At 38.5% G+C, this 12,730-nt stretch overlaps 1 protein-coding gene across 1 annotated transcript in view; it reads left to right on the top strand.

The window, feature by feature from the left end:
* CCDC141 (coiled-coil domain containing 141) overlaps window positions 1–12,730 on the top strand; it is a 193,212-nt gene that overhangs the window by 57,809 nt on the left and 122,673 nt on the right. Inside the window, exons 4-5 of the mRNA XM_077776352.1 lie at window positions 996–1,104; window positions 5,322–5,575. Coding sequence (XP_077632478.1) covers window positions 996–1,104; window positions 5,322–5,575 — 363 coding nt within the window. The remainder of the gene's footprint in view (window positions 1–995; window positions 1,105–5,321; window positions 5,576–12,730) is intronic.

The raw sequence follows: 12,730 nt of genomic DNA, 5'->3' as shown, positions 1-12,730 counted from the left end.
TATATTTTACTCTCTTCTAAAATTTGTTTCTAAGATCATTCCCCTGAGAATATTAACATCACTTCAGATACTTCCCTTTCATATTCTCTCCAAGGAGAAACAGAAAGACTGGTCATATTCCTCACCATTTAGGACATCAAATTGCTCCTTTGTTTTTTGGAACAGAGGAGAAATTTTCCATTTTTCATTCTTGCTGTATCTAATTTCATTTTGATTTATATAAAGAATATATAAGATCATTGATAAAAGTGTAAACAAAATTACAAAAGTATAGATTTAAAAGGTAAAAGTTCACCCCCCATCCTAAATCTCATTCCTTCTTATAAAGGCAATCCTTTGGTGTGTATCTCTTCAAATCACTTTTTGCACAAAAATATTTTTTTTTGTTTTGTATAAGAAATGGTATAAGACATTCTTCTCAGTCTTTTTGAAATGGGATTAGACTTGTGTTAGTTTTAAAGTTACATTTTTTTGGCTCTAGGTCTAATCATAGAGGAAAACACTAACTATATTTCAACCTTTCCTCTAACTGGGTTCTTAAATTATATTTACTAATAATTACATAGGCTACTGGTTTACCAAACTTTTATTGTTTTGTTTTTGTTGTCGTTAGCAAGTTTTCTGGTTATTCTTTGATGAACTGCTTTACATGTTGAAAAATGGCTTATATGCAATCCTTTCAGCTGAAATTTTCAGACACTAAACAAGTTAGATTATTTCAGCACATATGACATATTTCCAAGTATGAAAGGAATACAAAGGAAGAAGAAAGTTTTTACTTTGGCACGCTGTTAAGTGACTACTTGCAAACACACAACCTCTTACAAACATTCTAAGTCAGCACATGCTCTCACAAACACACATCTTCATACATACACACAAACACATTTACAGGCAACTAGGCCATGAATTAATGGAAAACATGTACAAATAACCCGTAGTGGCACATTGATTTTTATTTTTTCAAATGTCTTTCCCATGTATTTCTGTTGTAGTTTGCTATTAAAATAGACCAAGCTGAAGATTTCCTCCAGAACACCCAGGAGTTTGAGAATGCCGAGTCCTTAAAATCACTTCTTCAGCTTCATGAACATCATAGCAAAGGCAAGAAATATGTTTATTCTTCACATACGCTTTCAGAGGTTTTATAATATGTTCACGTGAGAATGCTCCTGTATGACATTGTATTTTAAATTTATCTGTTTATACCTCAAATTGTTCCAAGAAAGTTTAAATAAAACTTCATTTTTGGTCATCTGTTTCAAAAATGACATAGTTGTAAATGATTCTAAGGGGATGTTAGAGGAACAGCCTCCAAAGATTCAGTTATTCAGTCTGCTACATTTTAGCTCCTGAGGTCAGGGGCCATTTCCACCTTCTTCATCCTTGTATCCTCAGCCTCTAGCACAGTGCTGGCACGTGGTGGATCCTCAAGAAATATTTCTTGGTTTAATAAATGGTTGAATTCAGTGAATGTTCCTTCTCAGGGTCAGGGAATGAAGACCAGTCTTTAAACAATAGCTCTGGATAAGGAAAATCCCTTTTTCACTATTGCAATTATTTTTTAAAAAGAGAGTAGAGAAAGCCTACAATTTGGTTGGGGCATGTATACACTCATTGGTGAGTTACCTCTGTGCTTCCCATGGGTCCCTGTTATACCACCCAGCATACTATGTAATAATAATTTATTTCCATATTTGTCTCCATGACCAGATTGTGAGACTCTGGAGGGTAGAGATGAGTACATCTCTGAATCTCCACAATATAGAATAGCATCCAACCCAAAGTATGTTTATCAAGTGTTATTTATATTTAATTCTAGTGTAAGACACAACACAATGGTACAACCTGTGGAATAAACAAGGCACTGCAGGGATACTAAGGAAGCGAAAGTTGGTACTAAGCTATGAAGGATCACAACTGAGCCCTCCACTTTTCCAGTGATCTTCTTATAATGAACATAACACCTAAGAAGCTTCCTTGCAGTAACAATCATATTGTTATTTCCTTGTTCTTAAATGTTTTTTATATATTTTCAATGTGGCTGAGATATAGGTTCATTAGAATCCATTATACTATTTTCTTTACTTTTGTATATATTTGAAAGTGCCCTTGGAATGAGTTTAGGAAACATCATCCCACTGAGGAACATTTGGAATACTTAAAAATGTTTTAGGAAGAAATGTCACCCATGATCTAGATGCCAAGACTGTAACTTTGATACTTTTTAGAAATTACTCATTTAGAAAGATTGTTTAGCAAGTTATAAATTCACTTAAGTTATGTACATCTCTATCCATCTTGAATTGTTACATATACTTAAGAATGGCAAACTGTATTGGCATTAGGATAAAATGTACTTTAATATTAACTTCCTTAGATACAATGACAATCAAAACAAACAATAAAAATTCATTAATTATATACTTGCCTCACATCACAAGGCATGTCAGAAAGTAGGATTTTATGTATTCAAAAACGCAATCTTTAAATAAATATACCATAGGGATTTTGTATTTCTTGAAGTTCATGATATTCTATCTAGTTTACTCTTGAGGAGAAATACATCACTTTGTATGATCAACTGATGAATAAATAGCTAGGAAAGCATAAACAATAAAATAGTTAAGATGTAAGAAACCAACAGAGGAAGAACCAAAGGAACGAACAGAGGAAACCGAGGCAAGAATTTATCCACTTTAATGACTGTCATGATAGAAGTAACAGACTGACTATAGTCTGGGTACAGATTACAAGTTATCTTTGGCCAGAGATCCCATCCCTGGTGGTACTATGATAGTAATTACACTATTTTGGCAGATGTTGAAACAGAAAACCAGAGAAAGATCACAAATGGAAATTTTGGATAATTATATGCATTCTGTAGGAACCAGAACAGGTTGGCCCATTCCACTGTCAAGTGTGCAATACCATAGCACTTAGAGCTATGCTTCCCTCTCTCATTGGAAAAGTCTAGTGTGTAAGAGCTAGTTATGGAAAGGAAGAAAATAAATACTATGTGGAAACCTTGCCACTTATCCATATTTATTCCGTGTGTGTGTATAACTTTTTACAATATCATAACAAACTCTTCAATGCAAAGGAAATATATATACATGTAAATGAGATGCAGTCATGCTGATGATCACATATAGGGTATACAAACTAAAATTCTTCAGTTTGATACACAAGGCCCTCTATAACCTGTCTTCACCTCATTTGCAAGTTCTTTCTTTCACTTTTATATAAGAACTTGTTCTAGACAGATAGTTCTTTTTCTGCCTCTTGCCTCTCCCATCTTATTCATGCTTGCTTCCATTCCTTTCAGAGATTTACTCTAATGTTCTCCCTGCCTCTTCTTACTCTGTTTGAATGATCCCATCCTCTTTTTGTTTCAAGTTGTTCTTGTTGTTTGTGGCTTCGCATTGTTAACTCCCAATCAAATTGCCCAGTGGACATGAGCACACCTTGCTCGCTCTGAGCAGATAACACCATTTGGTACTTTATTGGACAGCTCTATGTCATGTGAAATAAACTACTTCACATTCTTTCTTCTTCATATCAAAATCTTTCTTTCCAATGTCTTCACTTATCTCATTCTCTCTTCCGGCTCTCAAAAAAAAAAAAAAAAAAAGTGTCAATTTAAAAGAGACAACTGGCCCAGCTACCACAGCCCAATTATTGCTGCACAGTTAACTGCGGAATGTTAGAATGCTAAAGTAGAGTGCCATGGCAGAGTGGGAAGAACACTGAGCTTCTAATCAGAGCACATGGTTTTTAGCACTGGTTACTCCCTTTCTAGTTGTGTGATACTTGGTAAGGTACTTAGTCTCTGGTGTTCTTTATAGTTCTCCCCATCCTAAAAATAAAAAGCAGTATATTCAACCCTGCTGATATTCTCTTTTTTTCTCCCTTCTAACAGCAAATGTCTCAAAGATTGCCCTGTCTTACTGACTTCACGTCAGCACTACTTCCTTACTTCTCAATCTGGTACCTTGGCTTCTGTTTCTATCACTTTCCCATCACAAAACCCCATGCCTTCTCAAAGTCTTTTTTATATCTCTAGAGGACCACTGATCTCTAGCACCTATATCTCTCTTAATTCTTCCCCCTCTCTTAATACATTTGATCTCGTTCAAGCATTCTACAAAAACTGTTGAACATCTCTCCTATGCCAGTCACTATGCTAAGTGCTAGGGATATTATCATGGTCATATTGCATCAGAGTCTGGCGGCAAAGGGAGACACTAATCAACTAACCCAACACATAAGTATAAAACTATGGTTGTGCTAAGAGCTGTGAATGAGAAGAATATTGTATCAAGAGAACAATTAATAGAAGGATTTGATTCAGTCTGGTTTATCCATTCAAGTAGTGGCAGTTGAGTAAGGCGTGAAGTATGAATAGAATAAAGGTGGACCAGGAAGGGTTTGAGGAGAATGGCGTTCCTGGCAGAGGACACAGTGAAAAGTTCTGGGGCAGAAGGGAATGTACCATTTGTAAGGTATGTAAAAAGAGAGGGATGAAGAATAGAAAGATTAAGAAAATATGAAAAGAAGATAGGACCCAGACCATGCCAGACTTAAATCATGTCAGGGGATCTGTCCTTAATTCTAAGGCTATGGGAAGCCATTGTTTGGTGTGTGTGTGTGTGTGTGTGTGTGCGCGCGCACGTGTGCGCGCAAGCGTGCATGTGCGAACATGTATGCATGTGTGTGACGTACTGTGTTTAGAAAAAAATCTCTCTGGCTGACTATGGGGAATAGATGAATGGATTGGAGAAGGATGCAATTCAGAGGTGGCTGCACAAGTCCAGGCAACAAGTAATGTTTTCTGTAGTGGGGATGAAGAGAAGTAGACACATGTAGGAGACAGAGGGTGAAATTGACAGGTCTTGGTAATGAGAGAGAGGAATGTGTCATGGACGACTCCTGGGTCATAGACTTTAAACCTCATTATTAGCCCATTCACTTCCGAACATAGAACATGTCAAGGAGAGCAGGGACCTTAACCAGCATCACACCACTAAAACCCGACTGAAACAGTGCTCACATCCCATGATCTCTCCCCTCTCTGTACTGTATTACACTGAACTGAAGCATCCTATCATTTGGCAGTTAGTGCTACAGAAATTGTTAGGTTATGGTATCTGACCAGTTATATCACAGGCATTTTATGTTTGCACATTTGAATTCCTTACAGTATAATTTATTGTTATTATAAAGGTTACATACATTTTAAATTCTACCAAGAGTGTGAATATCACTATAGAAAAGCTTGCTCATGTCATTATTCTTTCTTCTTTCTAATTTTCTTCTAGAACTCTTAGAACGATCTCTCGCCCTTTTAAACAAAAGTCAACAACTCACTGACTTCATAGAAAAATTCAAGTGTGATGGACCTAATGTGAATTCTGAGTTGATTCAGGGTGCTCATAACAGCTGTCTGAAGATTGACAGCCTTCTTGAGCTTCTACAAGATAGGAGACGGCAACTAGACAAGGATCTGAAGCAACAGCAGCAAGAACTGGGTCAGGTTCTGCAGATATGTCAGTGGGACCAGCGAGAAAATCAGGTAACACAAAGGGGAGTTAAAGATATCCTGACCTCAGCTAATTAAGTTTGGTTATTATGTGGACTGGATGTTTCCTGGGATAGTTCCTCAGATGTCACGATCAAATTCTTTGGTTTTTGGTCCAAACTAACTTGTTGTTTCCTCACATAAGTTAAACGAAAAACAAAGATTTATATTTCCTGTGATCATAATATTGATTTTATAAATGGTAAAGTACCTATGGTACTTTGAAAATGACTGTGTTCTATTGTTGTATTATTTTTCTCATGTCCTTCTAGGTTACTACTTTTAGGCACATTTCTTTGAATTTCTGAAATATAATTTGTAGTTTTCTTGAAAGTTGGAGCGGCCGGATAGTGCTGAACTGTACTACATTGCTGCTAGTGTCAGTGAGAAAGTCTGTCAACCCCAAATAGCATTCTAAGGAGACTGGTCTGGTGCAATGAAGAAATATGACCTTGGCCTGTGGCTGGATGCTCAATGGTTAGAGTTTGGGGCAAGAGGTTCATGAGTTTGCCAACTTTTTAGAGCTCATTACCCCAACTTCAGGCACAACTCTGATAAGTTGTCAATATGCTTGCTGCACATTCCTTTTGCCCCAATTAGTTGAGGGGAAGCATGAATAGAACTTTCTTTGCAAACCCCCACCTCAAACAGGTGGGATATTTATTGCAATATTTCTAGTTGTCCCCTTCCCATGCTTAAATCTGTACAGAGTAAGTGGAGGGAATTTTCAGGGAGAAATATGTGGAAGGAGGTCTCCTGGTCTAGATGCATGGACAAGAGGTCCCTTCACATGTTTTATATTGCTGCTCTGATCCAGACTGGACAGACAGACCTATGGCTGGGAGCATAGATGAGGCCAAGAGAAACTGGTTCTTATTTCAAGCTGGAAAAGTGAAGACTTAAATAATGATCACACCTTCAACTAACGCTTATTCAACTAACACCTACCATGTGCTATCCTACTGGGAATAACAACACAAAAGACAAAGTCCTTTCCCTCTGGGAATTTCCCTTCTAATGCAGTTTCTCAACCTCAGCACTATCTAGGTAACTTTGGAGGACTGTCCTATGCTCTCTAGGATGTTGAATAGCATTCCTGACCTCTACTCACTAGGTGCTTGCAGAATATCCTTATTGTGACAACAAAAAAACGTCTGCAGACATTGCTAAATGGCCTTTGGGGGACAAAATTACCCCCGATGAGAACCTCTGTTCTAGTGTGATTAGAAAGACACACCATAAACAAATGAAAATTGTAAGTATTATAAAGAAAATCAAATAGAGCAGTACTTTATCTTGTGTTTGTCTACTTTTAATCAGAGAAAGCCTCTCTGAGGAGGTGGCAAAGAGCAGAGACCCAGATGTGGGGGCTCCATTCATACATTCTGCTGGAATTGGATTGCCTCCCCATCAAGTCACCATACACTTTCCAACCTACCTCCACTTTTAGCCATTTGCCTAGACTACTGCCAGCCGCTCTCTTCTTTCTGCTGTGTTTTACCTGTCCGCCCTCATCCACTCCCCAGCTTAGCTCTTTGCCCGCCCCACCTTCACATCCTCATTATCCAATGCAATGGCCTTTTACTGGTGATTCTGGCATAACAAAGGAAAATTAATGCTCAGGACAAGAATCAACTTAAAATTGTTTATAAAACAACTGTTTCTATGTTCCTTGTCTTCCCTATCATAAATGAGTCTATTATAACACTCTCTCTCTTCCTGTCCCTCTTTTCTATTCCCTATTCCTGATCTGACACCATCTTCCCAGATCTCCTGTGTCCTTAAAGAAACCTTCTTATCTCTTTGCATGGAGTTTTTAACCCAAAGCCCTGCCTCTAGGACTTCCAAATTTCAAAATGAACATTTTAACTCAGGCACATACTTAAGAGAAATATTGTCATCCCTAGAAATCAGAAATCTTTTTTCAAAATGAACATTTTAACTCAGGCACATACTTAAGAGAAATATTGTCATCCCTAGAAATCAGAAATTTTTTTTCAAAATGACTTTATTTTACTTATTTACTTAGAGTGTCTGCACAAGTGGGGGACGGGCAGAGAGAAGGAAAGAGAGAATACCAAGAAGGCTCCATGCTCTCAGCTCACAGCCTGATGTGGGGCTATATACCACGAATCATGAGATCATGACCTGAACTAAAATCAAGAATTGGAGGCTTGGGGCATCTGGATAGCTCAGTTGGTTGAGTGCCTAACTTTGGCATCTGGTAATGATCTCCCAATTCAGGAGTTCGAGACCCACATAGGGCTTGCTGCTCTCAGCCTGTCAGCGCAGACCCTGCTTCAGATCTTCTGTTCCCCTCTCTCTGCCCCACCCCTGCTTGCACTATCCCATAAATAAATAAATAAATAAATAAATAGAATTGGAGGCTTAACTGAGCCACCCAGGCACCCCCAAAAGAGGTATGATAATAACTAAAGTAAAGTATTATAGAAGATTTCTGACTTGATGAATTCTCTAACTTATGGGGTCTTATCATTTTTAGGAGGAGCATGTGCTTTTATTGATGAGGCGTTGTTTCCTTTTTTAATGTTTGTTTATTTTTGAGAGAGAGAGAGAGACAGAGCATGAGCTGGGGAGGAACAGAGAGAGAGGGACACAGAATCTGAAGCAGACTGCAGGCTCTGAGCTGTCAGCACAGAGCCTGCCACAGGGCTGGAACTCACAAACTGCGAGATCATGACCTGAGCCGAAGTCTAATGCTTAACTGACTGAGTCACCCAGGTGCCCCTTGACGAGGTGCTTTTTAAAAGTAGACTTTAGGGGTACCTGGGTGGCTTAGTTGGTGAAGCATCTGAATTTTGGTTTAGGCTCAGGTCATGATCTCCTGGTTTGTGAGTTTGGGCCCTGCACCAGGCTCTATGCTGACAGTGTGGAGCCTGCTTGAGATTCTCTCTTTCTCTCTGCCCCTCCCCACCTCTCTCTCTCTCTCTTTTAATCAATATATAAACTTAAAAAATAAAAGTAGAATTTATTTAAAAATTTTTTAACATTTTATTTATTTTTGAGACAGAGAGACAGAGTGTGAGTGGGGGAGGGGCAAAGAGAAAAGTAGACACAGAATCTGAAGCAGGTTCCAAGCTCTGAGCTGTCATCACAGAGCCCAATATGGGGCTGGAACCCACGAACAGTGAGATCATGACCTGAGCCGAAATCAGACCCTTAACCAACTGAGCCACCAGGTGCCGCAAAAGTAGACTTTATTTTTTAGAGCCGTTTTAGATTCACAGTAAAACTGAGTGGGAAAGTACAGAGTACCCTCTGTTCCCGCATATGTACAATCTCTCCCAGTATCAACATCTTCCACCAGAGTGGTACATTTATTATAATCAGTGAATCTACACTGACATATCATTATCATCAAAATCCATAGTTTAGGTTATAGTTCACTCTTGGTACAATATATTCTGTGGGTTGGTCAGATGGATAACGACATGTATCCACCATTTCACTGCACTAAGAATCCTCTGTGGTTCTGCCTATTCATTCCAATTTCACCCTTTTTCTTGGCAACCACAGATCTTTTTACTGTCTCTTTAGCTTTGCCTTTTTCAGTTGTCATATAGTTGGAATCTGTATGTAGCCTTTTCAGACTGGCTGTTTTCGCATAGTAATATACATTTAAGTTCCCTCCACGTCTTTTCATGGCTTGATAGCCATTTCTTTTTAGTGCTGAGTAACATTCCATTGTCTGGATTTGCCACAGTTTATTTATCTATTCACATGCTGGAAGACATCTTGGTTGCTTCCGAGGTTTGGCAGTTATGAATAAAGGGGCTCTATGGATTCATGTACAGACTTTTGTATGGAAATAAGTTTTAATTCATTTGGTAAAAACCAAAGAATATGGCTGCTGGCTCATATATAGTAAGAATATATGCATAAGAAATTGCCAAACCATCTTCCAAACTGGCTGTACCATTTTACATTCCCACCAGCAGTGATAATTCCTTTGGCTTCACATCCTGACCAGCATTATCAGTGTTATCAGTGTCTCACACTGGCCATTCTGATAGGTGTATAGTGAAATTTCATTGTTTTAATGAATTTCATCTTTAAATTGGGAATAATAACTATTAATTCATAGAGTTGTTGAAGGGTTAAATGAAATAACATATAAAAGATGTAGCACAAAGTCTAGCATTCAGAGAGGCACTTAATACGTATCAGTTTCCTTGTCCTCCTTCTCTGATTAAGATTTGCAACTTAAGCATTCTTTCTCATCTGGTCCATAGTCTTTCCCTTGGATTTGGCTTTACTGTTGGTATACATGTTGAGGTCTCTCAATACTGTTTAGTTTTTGGAGGCTGCTCTAGATAAAGGAAACCTTTAAGAATGTATATTTCTAGTAAAGAGCACTAGCCTTTCAATTAGATTCCATTCCTAACAGTGTTAAACCAAAATCAACTTAAAATAATAATATGGATAAATGTTATTTTTAATAAAATTGGACAATAAATAAGATAGTCATGTTCNGCACAGAGCCCTATGGGGATCTTGAACCCACGAACCACGAGATCATGACCTGAGCTGAAGTCGGACGCTTAACTGACTGAGCTACCCAGGTGCCCCAAGGTAGTCATGTTCTTAAGTATAAAATTTAAGCTCATATTTTAAATTTTTAAATATTTACTTATTTTTGAGAGAGAGAGAGAGGGAGAGCGAGAGGTAGCGCGAGTGAGGGTGGGGCAGAGAGAGAGACACACACACAAGATCTGAAGCAGGTTCCAGGCTCTGAGCTGTCAGCTAAGAGCCTGACATGGGCCTCAAACTCACAAATTGTGAGATCATGACCTGAGCCAAAGTTGGATGCTTAACCGACTGAGCCACACCCAGGTGCCCATAGGCATTCAATCTTAAAACACCCCATGTTATATTTTGTCGTTTTAGCACCAGTGGACAATAGCTGGTGTAATTAATAAAGTAACTGTTGCCTCTGTGTACTCGCTTGTAAGAGCACAGATCCTGGGTCTACATTGTTGACTGAAAACATTTAAAGTCCTGGCTCCACCACTTACTAGCTGCGTGACTGAGAAAGTATTTAGCCTTAGTCAGACTCAGTTTCCTATCAAATGTAAATATAATACAACAATGTGCTGTTAGGATCATCAAATAAGTCATTGTATGCCAAGTGCTTAGAAGAATAATTGCCACATACTAATGGCTATATTGGTATTAGCATTTTTTTGTCATTTTGTCTGAAAAAAGATAGACATATTGCATATTTCCATGTTCCTACTCACCTCTACCACCATGCTTAGGTAAAGACTATTCTTTAAAAAAATTGTTTTAATCTTTATTTTTTTACTTTTGAGAGAGAGAGACAGAGTGCTAGTGGGGGGAGGAACAGAGAGAGAAGGGGACACAGAATCTGAAGCAGCCTCCAGGCTCCGACTTGTCATCACAGAGCCCAACATGGGGATCGAATCCACAAGCTATGAGATCATGACCTCAGTCGAAGTTGGACCTCAACCGACTGAGCCACCCAGGCGCCCTTTAAGTAAAGACTATCCTTGCATTAAATGCTATATTTCATTATTTGTCTTGAGTTCAAAAGGTGAACTCCAGCAGTATCAAATAAAACTCATTTTTATAATGTCAACAGCCATTTTTGTTCCATGGACATTCAGTTAGTAGTAAAAGAAAAAGATAGTTATATTCTTTTTTTGCTGGTGATTTAATAATCACATTTAAAAATGTAGATGAGATCACTATCCACACAGATAATTTCTATTAGCATTTGGCATACTGCCACCTTCCAGACCTTTATAAAAGCAAGAGCACAGTCACACACGCTTTATTAAAGGAACACCTAACCAAACAAATACAAACGAATGTAATTAACCTATACGTGCTGTATTATTACCTCATTTTTAAATTAAATTGAAGAAGTCATAAGTATATTCTTGTGTCAAAATTACAATCAATAATTTTAATATAGTATTTCACTATTTTAATGTAGCATTTTTTTCATTGAAGTATAGTTGATATAAAATATTAGTCTCAGGTATACAACATTGTTTTGACAATTCTATGTATTATGCAATGCTCATGCTTACCAAGATAAGTATAGTTACTGTCTGTCACAATATGAAGCTCTTACACAATTTAAATTTTTTTAATACACATTTATTTTATTTTAATATTTTTTATTTATTTCTAGGCTAGAGAGAGAGAGAGAGAGAGAGAGAGAGAGAGCGTGAGCAGGGGAGGGTCAGAGAGAGAGGGAGATACAGACTCTGAAATAGGCTCCAGGCTCTGAGCTGGCAGTCAGCACAGAGCCCGATGCGGGGCTCGAACCTAGGAACCACGAGATCATGACCTAAGCGAAAGTCGGACGCTTAACCGACTAAGCCACCCAGGCGCCCCAATAGACATTTATTTTAGAGAGAGAAAGAGAGAAAGAGCAAGCAGGGGAGGGGCAGAGGGAGAGGGAGACACAGAATCTGTAGCAGGCTACAGGCTCTGAGCTGTTAGCACAGAGCCTGAGGTAGGGGTTGAACCCACAAACCATGAGATCATGACCTGAGCCGAAGTTAGACGCTCAGCAGACTGAGCCACACAGGTGCCCCAAGCTATCACACAATTTATTTATTTATTTATTTATTTTTAATGTTTTTTTTTTAATTTATTTCTAGGAGAGAGAGAGAGAGACAGCGTGAGCAGGGGAAGGTCAGAGAGGGAGGGAGTCACAGACTGAAACAGGCTCCAGGCTCTGAGCTGGCAGTCAGCACAGAGCCCGACGCAGGGCTCGAACCCACGAACCGCGAGATCATGACCCAAGCGAAAGTCGGACGCTTAACCGACTAAGCCACCCAGGCGCCCCAGCTATCACACAATTTAAAACAAAATCCTATTGGTGAGGAAGTAAAGTCTCTCCAGTTTCTCAATATTATAAACAATAATTAATACTTTGTGTGTTTATAATTATGTGAACAAGGAAGTATTTTAAAATCCAGGTAGATACAAACATAATTATATTACCTAGGTTTTTAAGATTTTCATTCTATTTTAAAGTTCTCTTGATGCAGTGGTGAACAGTGGCAGCAGCAGCAACACCGAGTTGGATGTGCCTCTGTTAGATAGTAATTGGGCTCTATAATGATCATGTTCCTGGGTGATCTACCTGAT

The sequence above is a fragment of the Crocuta crocuta genome, unplaced genomic scaffold (genome assembly GCF_008692635.1).
Source record: "Crocuta crocuta isolate KB4526 unplaced genomic scaffold, BGI_CrCroc_1.0 scaffold17, whole genome shotgun sequence".
NCBI lineage: Eukaryota > Metazoa > Chordata > Mammalia > Carnivora > Hyaenidae > Crocuta > Crocuta crocuta.
This window is presented reverse-complemented; position numbering and strand designations above follow the sequence as displayed.